The sequence below is a fragment of the Pecten maximus genome, chromosome 11 (genome assembly GCF_902652985.1).
Source record: "Pecten maximus chromosome 11, xPecMax1.1, whole genome shotgun sequence".
NCBI lineage: Eukaryota > Metazoa > Mollusca > Bivalvia > Pectinida > Pectinidae > Pecten > Pecten maximus.
This window is the reverse complement of record NC_047025.1, coordinates 24,640,823-24,662,090: the sequence shown is the minus strand read 5'-3', so window position 1 is coordinate 24,662,090 and position 21,268 is coordinate 24,640,823. Positions and strand designations below refer to the sequence as shown.

The following is a 21,268-nucleotide window of genomic DNA, read 5'->3' as shown; positions in this document are numbered from 1 at the left end:
CAGATTAGAGAAGAGATAATTAGCGCACCTGAAATGCTTGCCATAGAAAACAATATAGAGACTACAACTATTGCAATGATGATTTAGTCGGATGCTTCCAACGCGAAAATCGCTGAAATAAGATTGCCGCTAAAATATGTACGTTCGCAGTATCCTATATTTAGAAGGAAAATGAATATGTATGTGATGGCGTCTCACCGTTTGTTACACCTGTAGAATCCGTACTTGGCGTTGTCACACATGCATTCGTAGTCACAGCCGTCATACCAGGTCTGGCCCTGGGCGTAGTCCACACCCTTGTAAATACACGTCTCTGAAAAAATATGTACAGGGTAACAGAAAAGATAGCATTTCCTTGTCAATGTCATTTTGTACACCATAGTGTACAAAAGTGCCTTTATAAATATATTTACAATAAAATAATACATTCATATTATCACAGTTTTATATATAAAATGCAAAATGTACCTGCTTATACAATAACAATTTCAAAAATGTTTTTTTCACATTACCAAACTTTAATTGTCCACAAAGTATTGATAATGTCAATGTCAGTCTTGCGAAATCAACAAAACCCTATATATTAAAGCCGACTGTTAATATATATCTTTTAAGGCAATTTTACATAATATTATGATCTTTCAAATTCTTAAACATATACAGTTAAAAAATCATATATCATGCCATGAATTAAAAAAAGACATATTACTTACCTGTTGGCAATGGCTGAGCAAATTCGGCTGTCAAAAATAAGTATATTTTGAGGTACCATTGTGATGAAAAGTTCGTATGTACAGGAGAGTAAAAAACGGCATTTTGAATAAATGTGAGGGCGATAGGTGTATACATAGACAGCGATAGGTGTATACATAGACAACGATAGGTGTACACATAGACAGCGATAGGTGTATACATAGACAGCGATAGGTGTATACATAGACAGCGATAGGTGTATACATAGACAGCGATAGGTATACACATAGACAGCGATAGGTGTATACATAGACAGCGATAGGTGTATACATAGACAGCGATAGGTGTACACATAGACAGCGATAGGTGTATATATAGACAGCGATAGGTGTATACATAGACAGCGATAGGTGTATACATAGACAGCGATAGGTGTATACATAGACAGCGATAGGTGTATACATAGAGAGCGATATGTGTATACATAGACAGCGATAGGTGTAAACATAGACAGCGAAATGTATACACATAGACAGCGATAGGTGTACACATAGACAGCGATAGGTGTATACATAGACAGCGATAGGTGTATACATAGACAGCGATAGGTATACACATAGACAGCGATAGGTATACACATAGACAGCGATAGGTGTATACATAGACAGCGATAGGTGTATACATAGACAACGATAGGTGTATACATAGACAGCGATAGGTGTATACATAGACAACGATAGGTGTACACATAGACAGCGATAGGTGTTTACATAGACAGCGAAATGTATACACATAGACAGCGATAGGTATACACATAGACAGCGATAGGTGTATACATAGACAGCGATAGGTGTATACATAGACAGCGATAGGTGTATACATAGGCAGCGATAGGTGTACACATAGAGAGCGATAGGTGTATACATAGACAGCGATAGGTGTACACATAGACAGCGATAGGTGTATATATAGACAGCGATAGGTGTATACATAGACAGCGATAGGTGTATACATAGACAGCGATAGGTGTATACATAGAGAGCGATAGGTTTACAAATAGACAGCAATAGGTGTATACATAGACAGCGATAGGTGTACACATAGACAGCGATAGGTGTATACATAGACAGCGATAGGTGTACACATAGACAGCGATAGGTGTATACATAGACAGCGATAGGTGTATACATAGATAGCGATATGTGTAGGGGAGTCCTTATAAAAGAGTGATAGGTATATTGGAAGCGGATATTACCATTGAACTGTCTTTTGATGATTTCTATATTTGTTTATATGCAATATTATGTTTTTCATTGATAACGACAATAAATATAACATCATGGTAATTCAATGCTGAACTAAATACAACGCCAGTACTTTATAGATCAACAACCAGTCCTTTATAGATCAACAATAATTCTGTACCAAATTATTTATTGTCAACTTGCATGAAGAGTAGAATTACACAAGTAGTTGGTAGTAGAGAGTTACAACAATCGTATTTCCATTAATAGAGACAAAAAATCGTACTTACAGCAGAAGTTACAGAAGAGGGCGCAGTTCTCCTTGGCCCATTCATGGTAACCAGCACTGGTACACATGTTGGCCTGGTACAAGTTACAGTTGGTGGCTTTGTCAACACACGGGGGAGGCGTGGTCGGGGTCACTCCTGTAGTCAATCAAATACCACATAATGAGTCACTTGACGTAACATAAGTTCAATAAGCATTAAACCAAAATATTTATCATTAACAATATCCCCAATTACTTAGAATGGTATATAGGTTAAGGTTCTGACAATGTCTCGGGAAAATTGATTTATGACAAAACGATATAGACGTCATCATTGTAATACTGTCCATACTTATGTGACAAAAAATTAATTTATTATGATGACGACATGATTAAGATTTGTAAACGAGAAGATTACTATACCGACCGACTCCTTTGCCGCTAATGGCTCCCACGCCGTTGAACGTTCCAAATTGCTGGCTGAAGTCACAAACAGGCTCCTGACAACACTTCCCTGGCTGTTGTTGAAGATGACATACCGGTGGCAAGTTCTTGTAAACGGGGCATCTATAAGATGAACACAGTATAACTGTTTTCTTCACATAAACTTACTATTTTATAAGAAAATAATTAAATCAAGTATTTTATTATTAATTCGACCAAGTCCTACTTTCTTAATTAATATTGATATTTATGTATTCATTGCTTGTTTTAATACTGTTTTCGCCATCCAGATATTACCAATACATTATCATTTTCGATAACGTGATATTACTTGGATATAGTAAAGATTTATTAGTGTTAATTATGAAGCAGATTTCGTTTATACCCTTAAGAATAACGGAACCTGTTGATATTTTTTACTGCTTTATCAACATCAAAATAAGGGATATTTCATGTTTTAAAGTGATGCATTATTCTTTCCAATGATAAGACATTTCCATTTAATAAATATTTATAGCAACAATGCAAAACAATATATAATGCTAATCTGAATCTTTGTGTTGTTATACGTTTTTTTTTTTTTTATAAATTGACAAATTCGTAAAAAGAACATTTATACATTTATCACAAAATTTGTCTGTTGATTAATGAATTTGCACATGCAATAATTTTGAGTAATATGTCACTAGTGCAATATACCATAGAACGTTTTTCATTAGCTGCGCAAGTCGGAAATCGACTGTGACGTCATAATATGGACAATGACATATCGTCATTAATCGTACATGCCGCAACAAACTGGCTTCCTCCGTTTGATTTTGCCTTTCACTGGTATTTTCTACTTTAAAACCTGCCAAAATGTTAGTTTGTCTGAAATATGTGATAAAAATTTCATATCAAATTTCATTAACCTCGTCTCGAAGATTATTTATTTATTTATTTATGTATTCATTCATTTTTTTAGGGGGGGGGGGGGGGGGGGGGAGGGAGGGAGGGGGATTGAAGCCTATTTCTGACAGCTATATATTTTCAGGGATGCATTAACATAAGGGACATGACCTATCTTGATTGACAGTTAAACATTTACTTGCATTATCTACCTTAATATGCAGATTTATGAAAAAAAAAGAGCGTGGCCTACCAAGACAGGTGTATATAAACATTAGGGGTACGCCTACCTTGACAGATTTACATTACCATAGGTAAATGACCCTGATGACTAACTGATTTTGATTAACAGTTGTACACATATAGAAGACGTTGTATATCTTGATTGACAGTTGAATGTAACAATTAGGAACGTGAACTATCTTGATTGACAGCTGTACGTTAACATTTGCGGCGTGACATACCTAGATTGACAGCTGTACGTTAACATTTGCGGTGTGACATACCTAGATTGACAGCTGTACGTTAACATTTGCGGCGTGACATACCTAGATTGACAGCTGTACGTTAACATTTGCGGCGTGACATACCTAGATTGACAGCTGTACGTTAACATTTGCGGCGTGACATACCTAGATTGACAGCTGTACGTTAACATTTGCGGTGTGACATACCTAGATTGACAGCTGTACGTTAACATTTGCGGCGTGACATACCTAGATTGACAGCTGTACGTTAACATTTGCGGTGTGACATACCTAGATTGACAGCTGTACGTTAACATTTGCGGTGTGACATACCTAGATTGACAGCTGTACATGCCAGCTCCAGCGTCTGTGCATTGACAGTCATATTGACAACCATCCTGCCACGTCTGTGCCTGGAAGTAGTCGTGTCCCTTATAGTGGCAAGTACCTACAAAAAAGTTATCATTATCCAGACCGCAAGCCATGAGGTACACCAATCGCACTATATTATCACACATCACTTACAGGACAGCGTATTTCACTGGATTAAATTGCTCAAGCGTAGGGCTTTTTAAAAAATGGATGCTTTCGACACGAATGAAACAAGTTCAACTTTGTCAATATAATTATGTTGTTCCGAAATTATCGCATATAAAATTTATATTTCTTAATTTTGGCCAGTTAACAAAACATTAGAAACTCATTGCAATTGTACCGAAATTGATTATTTGTTTCCCGTAGGCGATCTACATGGATTTAACGGTGATAATGCTAAGTAGTGTCTAGCTTCTAGTATGAAACAATCATATAATTTGTTATTCTTGTATTACAATATGAACCTTAAGCTCATTTATTTTCAAATTATTTCTTAATTTGAAAAGACCTGAAGGAATACATCAAATTTTGCCTGAATATTTAAGAAATAAACTCAATCAAATATTAAAATATTTTTGCCATTACACAGAATCGCAGTTCTCGGAAATGATTTATAAGATTAACTCCTAGTCAAACCTTGTAATAATTTCAATTGATTTAATGTTCTTGGCACAAAGCAGGTTTTTGACAGTACTGTTTGCCAAAATTTTAAATACATACTGATCCCGTTTAAATTCCCCAAACTCTGTCCGCTGGTGGTTTGGTAGTTGGGATTAAAGTTGCATACCGGCTGAAGACAGCACTCGCCAGCCTTTTGGGTGAGGGTGCATTGAGGTGGAAGGTTGTAGTAGGAGGGACACCTGGTTTGGATACCCATAGCTTATCAGTTTCAAGTTTAAGCAGGTGCGATATTCTTAATAATCAATTATATTTCAAGAACACAAATATTCTCGACTGAATGAAAAATCCTTCCAAAGCTAATGAATACGTGGTATATCTAGAGAAATGTTTGAGAAATAAAGTAGATGTTACAAATAATTATTGTGTTATATGTCATTTTATCGCCTTTATTGAAAAAATCCTCAAGGTAAATAGTTATATATAAATGCTACGGAGTAAATATAAAATTAGTAAACTTCATTCATTATACAACAAATGCGAAACAAGCACTACCATCAATTAATTACGCTTGTTAACTATAGAATTCGCAGTTAATTATCCATGTCTTAATTGAACTTTTGTTTCTCAGTGTTGTGTGGAGAAAAAGTACATTAATACCGAAAATTGTTATCGAAATTAGATTTTTAAAAAAGGTACAACTTGTCCCTTAACTTACTTGTTGTAACAGCTGTATTTGCCCTTCGACGCGTCATCACACGTACAATCGTAGGCACAACCATCAGACCAAGTCTGTCCTTGTGTGTAAGATTTCCCGTTATAGTAGCATTTGCCATCTACAAAATTGTACGATATTCAAAACTCTCTTAATAGCAATATAACATTTAAAATGGTGTTTATCTTTTGTTTTACAAATAACAGCACATTTGTGTCATTACCATACAATAGCAAGTACCTTTAGAATAACAACACATTTCTTCCATAATTCCGTTTTCCTACTACAAAACATAACAATATATCATTTATATACTAGAACGTTATACGACCCCACAAAAAAACTACAACACTACAGATACTTGTTACTTGTATAGCTACATTTTGCCAATTATAAATAACAACATACCTTTTAGCATTATTATCATCATCAACAACAACAACAACAACAACAAATCATTATCTACCTGTAATACAATATAATAAAATTTTCCTTTTATAAAAATATGGAAAGAAAACTCATAAATATGGTTTTAATGAGATCTTTACCATTGCAGGAATGGATTTCGGCAAGCATCATCATAAAGTCACAATAGGACACTGGCCTACTGAGAGTAAAATAGCAGTATAAAATACAATTAGACTACAATAGACCAATATTTGGATAAAATGGCTTAGTTAAACACTGAATACATAGGAGTTTTAAGTATAAAAGAGAACTACGTGTTGCAATAAATGTAAGAACCATTACTTACAATAGCCATCAACTCCCTTAGCATTGAATTCTGAAAATAGTAATCAATGCATTGATTAGCCAGCCCTATTTCAAACTATGAAAAATACATCATGATGAATTGATAAATTTAGTTCATAATCAAGACATTTGCCTTTTATGAATATTTACATTTGATAAACAAATCGATCAGCTGAAGTTAACATATCAACACATTTGAGATTATTATCAATATGATTATCTAATCGATAGTAACACGTGTTATCGTTTGTTTAGTTTAAACACAAAGGATATAATATATGTTGTAAATGAAAATAATCAGATTGATAAGACTCCAATGAATACTTATTTGACTAGTGACGAAATTGAAACATTGTATCAAAATTACCCTTCAAAATGTCATTCGAGTGAAATATTAAAGATTGCGTGAAAAGTTTAAGAAAGGCATCCTGATAGGACTACATAATAATTTTGAATCATTTCTGTAATTTCTTTGTACAATAATTCCATGTTATACATAATTATGCTCTCAGATTTTGCACTTACGACAGAAGCCACAGAATTGTCGACAATTGTCATGGGCCCAAGGTCCGAAGGATTGACACACTTTGGCATCATAGTCGCGACAGTTAGGTAGATGGTCAACACAGTCTGGAGGTATCGTAGGTATGGCGGCTGTTGATATATATAGTTAATGTATTATATCTATTATAATTAATATTGTCAAATAAGTTATGCACCGGTACTCACAGTGGTTTGTCTCATCAGTTAGATTGAGATTGTTCTTCGAACTATTTAACACGTTCATTTGACATTGCAAGGGACATATCTATGAGTTGAATGTTGGAGAGGAACTATTTAGAACAAGGTTGGACATACCTACCAAGTACTGTTAGAACTACCTATTAACAGACTATTAGAAGAAACATACGTAATAAAACAATGTTCGAATGGATATATTTACACGTCTTAGTAATTCATAAAAATGATTTATAACCTCTTACAATAAAAGAAGGGGCATAATTATAAATGCAAGAATGGATATACTTATCAGTGCATAGCATAAGGGACTCACTTGTTGGTGCAAATATTAAAACAGGGACGTATTTATTAAAACAATGTCGTAAGGGGCATACTTACTGACACAGTAGTGACATGTCCTAGCGCACTGTGTCCTAGCCCACTGTTCGTAAACACCCGTACAAGAACCCTTCTCATAAGTGGCACAGTTTGCCAATTTGTCTTGGCAGGGGTCATTGATTACTGGAGGTCCAACTGCAAATAATTCATGTTTAAAGCACATGAACATTTCTATCGATATGAATAAGTCCCTTTTATAAATCAATATAAATATGATAACAATATGATAATATGATAAGATAATTTAAATTAGACGCTGATCAAATTCAAGATCAGGCTATCATCCAGTGTTAAATTGTGCTCGCCAAGAGTTGCAAAAAATGAAATCCCCTTTCCCAATCAGATACCATATGAAATGAAAACCCATTGAAGATCCTAAATGTTACTTACCAGTTGGTATATTCGTTTGTGGTGACGGTGGTATGACTGAAAAATCACAATTCCTACTTGTAATTTACATGGCATTTATGTTATATATAATGATGTAAACAATATAAACTGAAACTATAATATTTTCCTATCATTAAAAGGAAATGGATAACTAAATAAATAATGAAATGCCTACATGTATATCTCCAATCTAGTAATAGATATGACACACTATTATAAATAATCATCAAATTACATCATAATAACTAATATAGGATGGTGTACTAGAAAAAAGATATCTTTTTTCTGAATATATATCATCAACTTGCCACATACGTAACGTAACTTTAAATGAAACAATTAAACAAAATCTTAGTGAAGTTACATTACTCATAATTGATATTTAACACAACACTTCAATCTTGACTTGTTATAATATATTATATGAAAATGATGCCTACCTTGACACGTCTGGGACGCAAACGCTCCTTGGATTTGTTGCAGTTTGCTGAAATCATCAACTGTCATGACATGCGTACTGTCTGGGTCACTCGCGATGTCATTCAGCTCCGACTTACTGATACCGCGTCCAACACCAACGGAGAAGAGGTTGATCCCATGATTCTTAGATGCGGTTGCTTCGTTAACTGTCGCTGGATGGTTGTTGGAGCGGCCATCAGTAATCACAATTTCAATGTTCGGGACGCCCGGACGGTCGCCGTTTGACGCTGTAAACATCTTGGAATAAACTTCTTTGAGAGCATCACCTGTGTTGGTGCCACCAGACTTGTAAGGTATATGGTCGATAGCAGACATCAAAGCAGCCTTGTCTGTATATTTATCAAGGTTAAACATTATGTATGGCCTTGAGCTGAACGTAGTTAAACCTACTACGGATTTTGTTACTGCCGATATCAAAATTCTTCACCATGCCTTTGACAAACTCGAGCATCTTATCGAAGTTGGCTTTTCCTACGCTTCCGGAGGAGTCAAGATTGAAAATTATGTCGGCTTTGGAACCAGCATGACAATCTGTCGATACAATACAAATAATTTATTGTACAATAAATTGCAATTCAACACATTTTTTCTTCGACATTTAGTAAGATACAGTGAACATCACAAAATAAACAGCCTATGGATGGGTTATTGCTAAAGCGTACTTTAACTGGGTAAATACGTATTTTGTGAACTTGATTGAAGGATATGCAATTTGTAGCTCGATCTAAATCCAATAATTGTTATCTTGTATTATTCTTATCTTGAACAACTTACTTGTTGCAGTGTTGTTCAATGGCTGGGATGCTGAAACAAGAACAAACTATGTTAATGCGTGAGAACGCTCATTGGTTGGGATTTCTATTTATATAGGTATTTTTGAGAATGTGATGCCATTGAGGTTTTGATAACATAGTGTTAATTTTGTAGAAGTGTAAAAGCTTTTAGAACTCTATTACTGTTAAAGTATGAGTCTGTGCATGTAAGAAGTCTTTATGTATGTTTTTGTTTTTTGTTTTTTGTATATCTATATGTATAAAAAGTTTTCTTCTGAACTAATATGGCAATATCCTTACCTGAGGTATACCACAAATAGCTATAGCAACACAATAAAAATATATATATATATATATATATATATATATAAAAGAGTATGTTCTATCAGCCACATTACACAATGAGATAATATGATATCGTGATGAACATTTTATACGATTGCACGATTTAATGTATTGGGACGAAACTGCATCTGAGGTATACTTCATGTATTGATGAGCGAATTTTTTATTAAGCGTATGAAAAAGTGTAACTGTTGCGATTAAATATACACCAATATTATGTATTGCTACGTGTATGCATATGTATGGAAGAAAATAAAATTTTTTTGAAAGATAAAAAAAAAAAAAAAAAAAAAAAGAGCTGTTTTTAGTGCTTGACAAGTCTGTATTTTCTGTTTGAGATACTTGTATTCTTGCCGTTCTAATAATGGCGTCTGTTCCAGCACCATGAATATTGATCTGTCTGTCAGATTGCATTGATATTGACAAGAAATACAATCTAACAAGCGTTTACTTGTAATACTAAATTTACAAAAGTTTCTTTGATAAATGCATGGTTTTTATCGATTTCCCGGTATGTTCATTTGACAGAATAGCATCTTTAAATTAAATTCATTACCGGTACTGCAATCAAATCTGACACACAGTAAAAAGCGTTGTCATGACGTATTCAACATAGCGCAAAAAAGACTTTATAATAACGCAATTGTTCTCAATCAGAAATCTAGCTGTTTTTGATTTATCCATAGCGCAATGCCGTATGATTTACACTGCATCTATTCCCTCTTAGATGCAGTCCAGATTAGCATCGAGGTCATGAGACTGCGGCACCAAATGTAAATATAATGTAATAACCTTTCACACGAATTGTCTACAGCATACACAGTTCTTGTCTGTATAGGTCTTGTATCTACCGGTTTGTCTAAGACCACAATAGTTTGATTGCTATTTTAGCTTTGTCCATATATAGATCCACTGTCCATAAAACTATCACAATTACCTGTATAAACAAGTACTAAAGTAGTAAAAAAAGAGCTTTAATTGTGTACTTTCTATCACATTGAATGCTTTTATTTTTGTTTAGACGATTATGCTAGTTTGGATTCCTTTGTTATATAAATTAACTGGGTTGTTTGATATCGCTTCTGTCTAAAATACAGATTGAGAACAGTTTAAAAACGCATTCCTGGATTCTTTGTCGTTGTCTAAAATAAACAATGTGCAATGAATAAAATGAGTTTTTACTAACTGCAACACTGAAACCCAAGCAAACTAATAACAAAGAATTATATAAATGACCCACATGACATTAGTACATTTCGATACAAATTGAGTGGTAGACACAGTAGAACCGAAAAGGATTGAAACTGCACCATACAGCTGTTGAAAGAAATAGTTGACTTCCTAACCTTCGCAAGCCTTGCTTGATAGCGATGCCTTCACAGTCGAAAGTGCGTCGAAGTTATCTGCCCTGAATACATACTGACTATCTGGGTCACTGGCGATAGCCTTCAGCTCGGCGTCGTTGATGCCGTGACCGACCCCAATGGCTAACATCTTGATGCCATCCTTTCGTGCCAAGTCAGCTTGCTGCTGCGGTCAGTTGCCTGTTGTTCGAGTTTCCGTCTGTCACCACAATGGCGATTTTCGGAACGTTGGGTCGATGGCCTGAGCAAAAGTATATTGTATATCTTTCAATAACTAAATTGGACTGACGACTAAGATTAGTTTTAATATTGCAAGGTTTTAAAACATTCACATTTTATTTATTTTTTCTATCAAATTCTTTAAAGATATATATATTTAAAAGTTTATCTTTCAGTCTATGCAGTTATCACCAAGAGAAAATATTTTGAAACTGACACAGCTGAGCATTCGGTTAAAGCAAATGCTAAAAAAGATGTCCTACCTGCCGCTGTCGTGAAGCTGGTATTATGAAGATATTGGATAGCTTCTCCGGTATGAGTTGAACCGCTATGATAGGCAATGCTGTTCACTGCCGTAACGAGATCAGCCTTTTGTAGATGTGCGTTCAGTGTAAATTCAGTCTTGTGTGAAGTTTGGAAGGTATCCACGCCTATTTGAACATCGTGTGGCCCGATCTTGAAACTATTTGACACACTTGTGACGAATTTTAACATTTTGTTGAAGTTGGCTCTTCCCACACTGCCGGACGAATCCAACAAGAACACGATATCAGCCTGGGCTCCACACACTGTCAACAAAAGAAAATAACAGTGAAAAACAGATGTTTCGGTGCAGAAGATATAAGCTTATGGATATTTTCACTATTTTACTTTCACTATTAACTCATTCTCTGTTTATAAAAGGGATATTAACATAAAACGATATATAAGTGATGACTTCACCTGTTTCATTTTGGGGAGGAGGTGTCGACGTTGCCTTCACTGAAAGAGAAAAGGAAATTGATTAAGTAGCAAGTCGGGAAAAAATATTGACCCGTTGAATAAAAATAAAGATTTAATCCTTGCACTAGTATTTTTAATATCGGTATTAGCTCTTTCTTTATAAGCTCTCATCTTGTTTTCTAAGAGCACACCAGATGCCTTCACGAAAATTTCTATATAAATTCTATACAATGTATATCAAATTGTAAAGAACATCTACGCCATTTCACTAAGATCATTTTTTATTAGTCATATAAGAATCGTTCCAATCCGATTCGAGTCTTTTAACATACTGTGGTTAGCACTTTATCAAACATTCTAGAATTAACGGCAAACCAAAACTAGAACATTTATTAACTGCGAGAAAATTAATTCAACTCAAGCTTTATTGAGACAGTCTTTCAAAGAATTGATATTTACCTTCACAGGCCTTTTGAGCAAGTGTCCCTTTAATTTGTGTCAAAGCATCAAAGTTATTGACGACAAAGACATGCTGGTTATCAGGATCAGTTGCCATGGCATTCAGCTCGGTTGTTTTTGGTCCTGAGCCGACGCCGACGGAGAAAACTGTTATTCCATCACCCCTAAGCTGCGCGGCCTCGGTGGCTGTGGCTCCAGCACTGTTAGACATACCATCTGTAATAACAATTGCAATTTGGGCGGCGTTTGGTCTTTTTCCGTTAGCAGTGGTAAAACTGGTCTCTCTAGCGTACTTCAGCGCGTCAGCAGTATTCGTTCCTCCGGCTACATATCCGATATTGGATATAGCGTTTACAATTGACTGCTTGTCGTGGTATTTATTCAAGTGAAACTCAAGTTTCGGTTTGTTACTGAAAGTAACGACTGCAATCTCTGTCTCATTCGGGCCAATGGTAAATCCTTGGACCATGTTTTGAACGAATTGTAACATTTTCTGGTAGTTTGCTGATCCAACGCTCCCTGACGAGTCAAGGATGAAGACAATATCTGCTGGCACAACGCCACAACCTGTAAATAAACATGCACTTGTAAGAATTGAAGGATGTTGATTTTTTAAAGGTTTTGTTTATTTGCAGGTATTAGAATATCATAGCTCCTATTTCAGTAAAAATATTATGGAGTAAAGGGGTAATTCTTAAAACAAATTTTCCATTGGTTTTCTTCCCCGCCCCACCCTGGACAATTTTAACTAAGTTAATGAATTCCGTTAAATTAAGGAACGCTGATGAAGCCGAAACCTGGCTTATTCATAACACACTGTATACTGTAAGCATATTTTAGTGGTGTGCTTTTATTAACACGTATCACTAAATAATGAATGTGTTAATTTTCTAAAAAAAAATCTTGGTATGGCAATCTATTTCAATGCTTATATGTGAAACGTTTACGAGAACAGTATTACTCCTTAATTAATAAAAGTAATATAATGAAGATCGGTGCTATTTTTATGCTATCTCAAAAGGCTGTTTTAAACGAAATAAGAAATTTAATAAAAAACGAAAGATATTTCCAAAAGCGAACATATGTAACAAATTCAAGAAACTGTTACTAACCTGGTGATGGCGTCGTTGGGGTGGGTGTGGTCAATGCTGTAGTAGTGGTTGTCGGGGGTGGTGTTGTAGGACACGCATGTGTGTTACACGTGCCTGTCTGACGCTGTGGACCAGTACACTGTTTCCCGCCATTTGCTGGGGGCGGGTCAGAACAGGTTCTCTCTTGATAATGTGTGCCGCCTGCACATGTCTTTGTACAGGGACTCCAGAATCCCCATTTCGACCAACCGCCATCAACTGTTTATATATTTAATATATTACATTAACTTAACAAACAAACATGTCTTTAAAATATTATAACAATTGTCAAAGGAACAACATGATTAATCAGTTGAAGCCAACGTATCATCAGATATGGATGATGTTACGTAATCAAATTCATTTATTCTTAAAATCATAATTAGATATTCCAAATGAATACTTACCCTTTCCTTTCAGCTGCACCAATCTCATAATTTAATATATTTTTTTTTTTAATTCGGTATTGAACATTTTACTGGGACTTTGAATACATGTTTCAAATGCTGATGTGAATAAATACAACAGAGCTTGCCATCTTCCTATCATAAAGGATTGATACTATACCAACAAAATATTAAAAAATAATACATTCATGTTGATGATTTATTTCTTTCGATTGTGTCAGATAATTGATATAAATGCTTGCAAATAATAATGTATTTCTTCCAAAATATAATAACCTGCAATGTCTAGGTAAAGATATAATTTCAAAGTATTTCTATGAATCCATCGTTCAGATATTTCAAATATGAAGGGAAATATGAAAAAGAATCATTAATGAATTGTTGATTTCTGTTACTGTACAGAGATCAAATTAAGAGTTGATCAGAAACAGCATTTTAGGGATTACAGAAACTAAGGAAAATGAGAAATGTGAGGTAAAATTGTGTGTTATGAAAGGCTGAACTTGATATAATTTGTTTTGCAAATGAAAAGAATTCTGATGAAAACATCACTTGGACCATATATAATAGGTAATAAATGGAAAGGAAACCCAATAAAAAAATGAAATAGTTAATTTTCGAAGATTTCAAATGAAAACCTAATTAACGGGGACCATGTAGAGTAATTCATTGTCAGGTACTTGTACAAGGTAAGATTCCAGCGTATAACGAAATATTGTAAACGTACATAGTTTAGCGGTAATCTCATTTTAACGCTTTTCGCGCTAAAAGCATTACTAACAGCCAGGGTCATTTAAGGACGTGCCAGGTTTGTTTTTGTTTATCGTCCTATTAACAGCCAGGATCATTTAAGGACGTGCCAGGTTTGTTTTTGTTTATCGTCCTATTAACAGCCAGGGTCATTTAATGACGTGTCAGGTTTTGGAAGTGGAGGAAAGCCAGGGTAACCGGAGAAAAACCACCGGCCTACGGTCAGTACCTGGCAACTGCCCCACGTAGGTTTCGAACTCGCAACCCAGAGGTGGGGGATAGTGATAATTGCACTTTCTATATACTGTCTCTATATAAAATACTTTAGGCGCATTAATTCGTCATTCTGCTAATCTGTTTGAATTTGGAAATGCACTAAAATTTGAGCACTCCTAATAAAGTACGTTTACAGTAACTAGGAATCATGTAAATTCTAACAGGTAATATTATCTTCTTATCGCATATTACCTATGGTTTTCCTACGGTCCCTAGACGACTGTTATGCGTGGCGTGCTATCAACACCTACGACGCCATATGTCGTGTTCCTGGGTAAGGCCTTCTGTTTGAGATGGCCTATGATCCCCAGACATAACCATTCCCATATACCTTTATCTATTTCCTGTCTAATACAACGAGCCTTAACTGTACCATTGCTGTCATCAGCATACTGTTTACCAGTTACATATTTTCCTCGTTTTCATTAACATACCATCCTGCATTAATATTCTAGTCTCCCTTTCATTCACATATCAGTTAAAGCTTAAATGACATCCTACTTTGTAGCATCGCCGCATTCACAAACACTGTCCACAATTTTAATAACATTGTAGATTTTAACTCTTTTGTTTCTATTCTGCATGGATTAATAACATTTTTTCCTCGTTTTCATCAAAATACCATTTAAAGCCACATACTCCCGGAGAAACATATATCAATGTTTACATTTTGAGCTTTTTACAGTTTTCGGACTATAGGCCATATACTATGTCTGATACATACCTAACAGATTATCGTGAATCAGAAACTTAAAGAAAATGTGTATTTATGAAAGTATACGGGGAATTCCCAAAAATAATAATTGTGGCTGTCAGACCAAGTTTCTCTGAAAAGTAGTCCCACAATGCAACGGCGGGTTTTACAGTCCATAAAAAATGGCGGAACGCCGAAAGCGTGGACCTGCGAAAACGCAGACAGATTCTGCCAAAAAAGACGCAAAATTGAGTGGAATCGGCAAAATCCGAGTATTCCCTTAGGAAAGGAAATGATTCGTTAGAACTTAGCGAGAGAAGAAAATAGAATAGACTCGAATTCCGATTTTGCCGGACGTCTATTGGATTGCTGATTAGCTTTTGAACATTGTCAACTTCACCGATCTAAAATTTTATCGATGTTTTGTTGTATACATATTGCTACATTTTAAAATTAAGTATTTAATGTAAACTATGTTTGTTTATTGTGTTCAGTTACCTGGGTTTTACGAGAATATTAATATGTTTAGATGAAAGCATTATTAGGTAAATATGTAAACAACGGCAATGCGTGTAGTTTATGTGCAGTGCACGTTGTTATAGCCTCGTGCTCGGCTCCGTGACAAATCTCGCGATAAATATAAATGCGGCGAGTTAATTTTATACACTGATGTCTCAAGGACTCCCGCGGTCAAGCGTCCAGGCCAGTGGTCATTTTAATGTTTGGAGAGCGTGAATGAGCATCTTGGATTGCCATTAATACATGTGTGCAACTAGAATTTTAGGTTGTTTGGGAGTATGTGGCTTTAAAGCTACATGTAGTATATAAGTGTGACAGTCTATGGGCCCTTCGTCCAGGTTTAGAAACGTCACGATAAAAACCATACAATAGTTGTGATATACCAAAGTTTTTTTTCAAACTTACACTAACAAACCAAAGAACAGGTTTCATATGATAAAATTGAATTGTCCGAAGAAATCATGTGGCTGCATACTAACGAAAGCAGCCGTGGCGATTTCTATACTAACACAAGAGAGTTCCTTCTTAATTTGTTTTCTGATTAATCATTCTTTGTTCTAAAACAATCTAAAAAATTAAGGTCATATGAGGATGGGTGTCAAAAAGACCCCAAAATCAGAAAACAAAGAAAAGAAAAAGAAGAAAATGAAGGAAGCAGAACAGATAGATAGATATTTGATCAACGAAGAAATTCATATGGCAAAACTCGGTTAAAGATTTACATGAAAAACATCAACTGAGGAAATTGTAAAAATGTCATGTACTTACTCTCACAGGCCGTCTTCTTAAGCTCAGCTTGTAGGGTAGTGAGGGCATCAAAGTTGGAGACGGTGAAGACATGATTTGAGTCAGAAGCGATGTGGCGTAGCTCACCATTATCGATGCCCACTCCCGATTCCAATGGCGAATGTCTTAATGTTTGTGTGGTGAAGTTTATCGGAGGCGGATATTGTTGCAGGCTTGTTATTTGATTGACCATCCGTCATCACGATCAGGATATTGGCCACGTGGTCTCTGTCACCAGCAGCATGAGTAAAACTGTTCTGTGTGACATAGGTCAAGGCCTGGCTGGTCATGGTACTTCCAGACTGGTAAGGAATGGAGTTAATAGCTTGTACCAATGGCGCCTTGCTTGAATACTTGTTTAAGTTAAACTGGTTATGCGTTGAAGTGGAGAACGTTGTCACGCCAATCTGGACGTTGTGTGGCCCAATGTTAAACGAATTAGCAAACCTGGCAACAAATGCCTTTTGTTTCTGGAAATTCGAAGATCCTACACTTCCGGATGCATCAAGCAAAAAGACAATATCGGCTGGGACAGTTCCACAACCTAAAGGAGTAAACAAAATTAACGGTGGTTACTCATAAAATCAACTGCAATAGCAATTGAAGTCTAGAAAAGACAACAAGCTTCCCATTATATTTCTACAATCGCTGACATTATCAAATAGCTACATTTTTGTAGTTAATATTTGATTTTAAATAATTCAAGTCAAAATAACAAAAGAATCAAATGGCAATTTCAAAATGTATCAGATGACCGAAACAAATCGTTTTTATACTAGTTATCCTCCCGTTATATTTCAGATAAACTCTTCTCATTTATCAAACGATGTCTATTTGGGTTACAGTAGTCATATTTTAGGTCATACAAAGACTTTTTTCTAGGAATACATATCAAAACGTAAAGATTGGAAAACAGATAAATAATTAGGGACATCCACTGATGGTATTTTCTTTTTCCCAACATTTCTTCAGCAGAAAAATATAAGAAAACCTGCAGGGGGCGGATAGGATTAGAATTGTACAAAAGATACAGAAACTTATAGCATATAGGGGAATATTGGTGGTTCTTATCACTGTTCAAACGATACAGAAGTTTATAGCATGTAGGGGAATATTGGTGGTTCTTATCACTGTACAAACGTTACAGAAGTTTATAGCATGTAGGGGAAATATAGGTGGTTCTTATCATTGTACAAACGTTACAGAAGTTTATAGCATGTAGGGGAAATATTGGTGGTTCTTATCATTGTACAAACGATACAGAAGTTTATAGCATGTAGGGGAAATATTGGTGGTTCTTATCATTGTACAAACGATACAGAAGTTTATAGCATGTAGGGGAATATTGGTGGTTCTTATCATTGTACAAACGTTACAGAAGTTTATAGCATGTAGGGGAAATATTGGTGGTTCTTATCATTGTACAAACGTTACAGAAGTTTATAGCATTTAGGGGAATATTGGTGGTTCTTTTCATTGTACAAACGATACAGAAGTTTATAGCATATAGGGGAATATTGGTGGTTCTGATCATTGTACAAACGTTACAGAAGTTTATAGCATGTAGGGGAAATATTGGTGGTTCTTATCATTGTACAAACGTTACAGAAGTTTATAGCATTGAGGGGAATATTGGTGGTTCTGATCATTGTACAAACGTTACAGAAGTTTATAGCATGTAGGGGAATATTGGTGGTTCTTATCATTGTACAAACGTTACAGAAGTTTATAGCATTTAGGGGAATATTGGTGGTTCTGATCATTGTACAAACGTTACAGAAGTTTATAGCATTTAGGGGAATATTGGTGGTTCTTATCATTGTACAAACGATACAGAAGTTTATAGCATGTAGGGGAATATTGGTAGTTCTTATCATTGTACAAACGTTACAGAAGTTTATAGGATATAGGGGAATATTGGTGGTTCTTATCATTGTACAAACGTTACAGAAGTTTATAGCATGTAGGGAAATATTGGTGGTTCTTATCATTGTATAGAAGTTTGTAGCATCTTTGAATATGAATTTATATAACAGACATAGTATATGGCCTATAGTAAATATAGAAACCCATCAAAGAGCCGTTTCAGCCTTCTTGAAATCGAAAGGGATGCAAGGAAATCCAAAAGGTGAATCAGGAACGAAGCCCGAAGAAGTGCTACATCATAGAAAGGGCGTCAATTAAAGCCATATTTTAATCCTTTGTTGTATTCATTTATTTTGAAGGGAAAAAAAGATAATTTAAAAAGAGCATGAAATACCCTTCACGAGAGATTTCTATTATAAAAACTCAAACATAGAGTAGTTATGTTTGGTTGTGATCAAGAAAAGAGTAATATTCATTACCAATAAGTATGTAAATACAATATATATATATATATAACTTAACAACACAAATGACGAAGGAAGACAACTTTTTGACTCGTGCCCTGACCGGGCCTCGAACTCACGATCTACGGCACCCAATCGCCTAGCCAGAAATGCCCGCAGCTTATACCGCTGCGCCACATCGGCGTTCTTAAAAAAGAACGTTTCAATGGCGCAGTGATGGTCGGGCGATACCCTGACATGATCATTGTGGAAGTCGTCTATTAGATGATATGAATACCTGGATCGCAATGTATGTTTTCTTGAAGGCAACGGTAAAAACTTAATCTTGTACATCCGGAACATTCTGACTTTTATATTAGTATATCAATCCTCAGACCTGTGTGTCGGTCGTCTGCACTAGTCTGGTAAGTCAATATTTATATCTTAATACGAAATTTTGCTTAACTTCATCACATAGATTCGATAAGTTGATGATAACTTGTGAAGTTGATTGATTTCATAATGAGAACAAGACAGAAACACAACACGGATAAGAATGCGCGGTTTTAACGTGAATAGAGTAATACTAGATCTGTTTGCTTTAGTTACACATCATATTTGAAAAGTTAAAAACCTGTCAATTATTAAGGAAAAACAATAAGTTTTTAAAGTGAATACCTATTCTAGGTAAATTTTCCCTTTTTCGGAGGAGGACAATTTTTTTTATAGTCTTAAAAATGGAGAAAAAAATTCGGCTCAGGCCTCCGGCGCTCGCATTTTCACTAAATTACTTGATATTAATCGAATAATTATACTACTGCAAATTTAAATGATGATAAGGTAAAAGTTAAAAGACGAAACCGACAGAAACCTGGAAAACTGTCCGGCATTGTGTTTCTCCCTTTATCACTACTTCTAAACTGGTACCAATAACGTCTTATTGAGCCTTTAAAATGATGCACCTATACCAATACCAATATTTTAAAACAATCTAAGGATATGTTGAAACATTGATTTCGTTTAGTTTTAGAAGCAATGACACAGAGCGGTTATGTACTTGCCTGGGTTTGCAGTAGTGGCGGCACCATGGGCAATGTGTATGCCCAGTGCACACCATACAACTACAACAGCTTGCAACATGTTGACGGTCCGAATCCGCCGCAAAAAATAAGGCCTTAATGTTAGTTGCACCTATAAGACAATGTCGTTTATCAATAAAAGTACACCACGTGGTATTTTTCTGCAGATAAGTTTGATCTTTGGTTGGTTCGGGTCATCGTTTTTGCATAATCTCGCGTTTATGGAAAACGTATGCACCACCTGCTTATATTGTCGACTGAGAAAAGAAACGGCATCGGATCTTATATTTCAATACAATACAGATTAATGATTATTTGATTGTATAATATCCAGATGGGGATACAACGATGCCATTTTTATTTTTCCAATAATGGTCACCTCGAAACCAAACTGGTTTTTATTTACAGTATGATAATATTGTTAACATCCAGGCTACGAGTGTTCGGTTTTTCGAATGGATACATTCCTGCATGAGGGCAGCTCATTGTGTTTTCTTCTCTTTTTTCTTGAGCAATAAAATAATTTGAACCTTGAAAAATAAATAAATAAATGAATAAATAAATATTGACCTTTTCTCTACTAATCTAGCATTTACCTAAGATATGATATATGAAAGATCATCAAAACCAAACCAATAATGAGCATCAGTATGACAATAATGGTAACCTTTCTACAAAACAGGTATCTCCCGAAGGTATAACACCATACCATCGAAAAAATCTAAAACTTCCCGGATATGATGGTTGCCACATGTGGCACAAGAGACGTTCTATCCCATCATTTATAGATTTATTTCCAGTCTTACTCCGAGGTTTTGATTTCTGTCATCCCATAAGGTATAGCGAATAGCACATGCTGGCAACAATACATTGACAATTTAATGACGTCACTTAAAACATTGTGCTGCATTACATTGTTTAAATATTCAACTAAACCCTGCGTACATAAAATATTATGTTGGAAGAAAATTATTGAAGTAA

General features: G+C 35.3%; 3 protein-coding genes across 3 annotated transcripts in view; all 3 read right to left on the bottom strand.

Annotated features, from left to right (window-relative positions):
• The window catches only part of LOC117338517, a 72,178-nt gene extending 61,034 nt beyond the window's left edge, over positions 1-11,144 (bottom strand). The window contains exons 1-14 of the mRNA XM_033899873.1: positions 10,919-11,144; positions 9,229-9,258; positions 8,415-8,985; positions 7,975-8,010; positions 7,585-7,719; positions 6,991-7,119; positions 6,467-6,496; positions 5,716-5,833; positions 5,100-5,239; positions 4,338-4,452; positions 2,633-2,772; positions 2,228-2,362; positions 714-740; positions 199-313 (exon numbers count right to left, since the gene is read on the bottom strand). Of these exons, the coding sequence (XP_033755764.1) occupies positions 199-313; positions 714-740; positions 2,228-2,362; positions 2,633-2,772; positions 4,338-4,452; positions 5,100-5,239; positions 5,716-5,833; positions 6,467-6,496; positions 6,991-7,119; positions 7,585-7,719; positions 7,975-8,010; positions 8,415-8,808 (1,514 nt within the window). The 5' untranslated portion in view covers positions 8,809-8,985; positions 9,229-9,258; positions 10,919-11,144. The remainder of the gene's footprint in view (positions 1-198; positions 314-713; positions 741-2,227; positions 2,363-2,632; positions 2,773-4,337; positions 4,453-5,099; positions 5,240-5,715; positions 5,834-6,466; positions 6,497-6,990; positions 7,120-7,584; positions 7,720-7,974; positions 8,011-8,414; positions 8,986-9,228; positions 9,259-10,918) is intronic.
• LOC117338516 (cartilage matrix protein-like) lies at positions 11,092-13,902 on the bottom strand. The gene is made up of 5 exons (XM_033899872.1): positions 13,875-13,902; positions 13,450-13,686; positions 12,338-12,904; positions 11,419-11,724; positions 11,092-11,177 (listed from the first exon to the last, which is right to left on the bottom strand). The coding sequence occupies exons 1-5, from the start codon at positions 13,900-13,902 to the stop codon at positions 11,092-11,094; spliced, it is 1,224 nt and encodes a 407-aa protein (XP_033755763.1).
• A 2,985-nt stretch (positions 13,903-16,887) lies between these two features.
• LOC117338515 (collagen alpha-1(XX) chain-like) lies at positions 16,888-20,348 on the bottom strand. Its single transcript, XM_033899871.1, has 2 exons — positions 20,270-20,348; positions 16,888-17,443 (listed from the first exon to the last, which is right to left on the bottom strand). The coding sequence occupies exons 1-2, from the start codon at positions 20,346-20,348 to the stop codon at positions 16,989-16,991; spliced, it is 534 nt and encodes a 177-aa protein (XP_033755762.1). The 3' UTR covers positions 16,888-16,988.
• Positions 20,349-21,268: the final 920 nt, after the last annotated feature.

What these genes read in the sequence shown, in the direction of transcription:
- LOC117338516 (XM_033899872.1), bottom strand. Translation starts at nt 13,902, where the DNA reads ATGAGATTGGTGCAGCTGAAAGGAAAGG. An exon ending in CCCAACGACGCCATCACCAG is followed by an intron (nt 12,905 to 13,449) that starts GTTAGTAACAGT and finishes GTTTATTTACAG; the next exon opens with GTTGTGGCGTTGTGCCAGCA. An exon ending in CAGCTTCACGACAGCGGCAG is followed by an intron (nt 11,178 to 11,418) that starts GTAGGACATCTT and finishes ACTTTTGCTCAG; the next exon opens with GCCATCGACCCAACGTTCCG.
- LOC117338515 (XM_033899871.1), bottom strand. Translation starts at nt 20,348, where the DNA reads ATGTTGCAAGCTGTTGTAGTTGTATGGTGTGCACTGGGCATACACATT. An exon ending in CGCCACTACTGCAAACCCAG is followed by an intron (nt 17,444 to 20,269) that starts GCAAGTACATAA and finishes TTACTCCTTTAG; the next exon opens with GTTGTGGAACTGTCCCAGCC.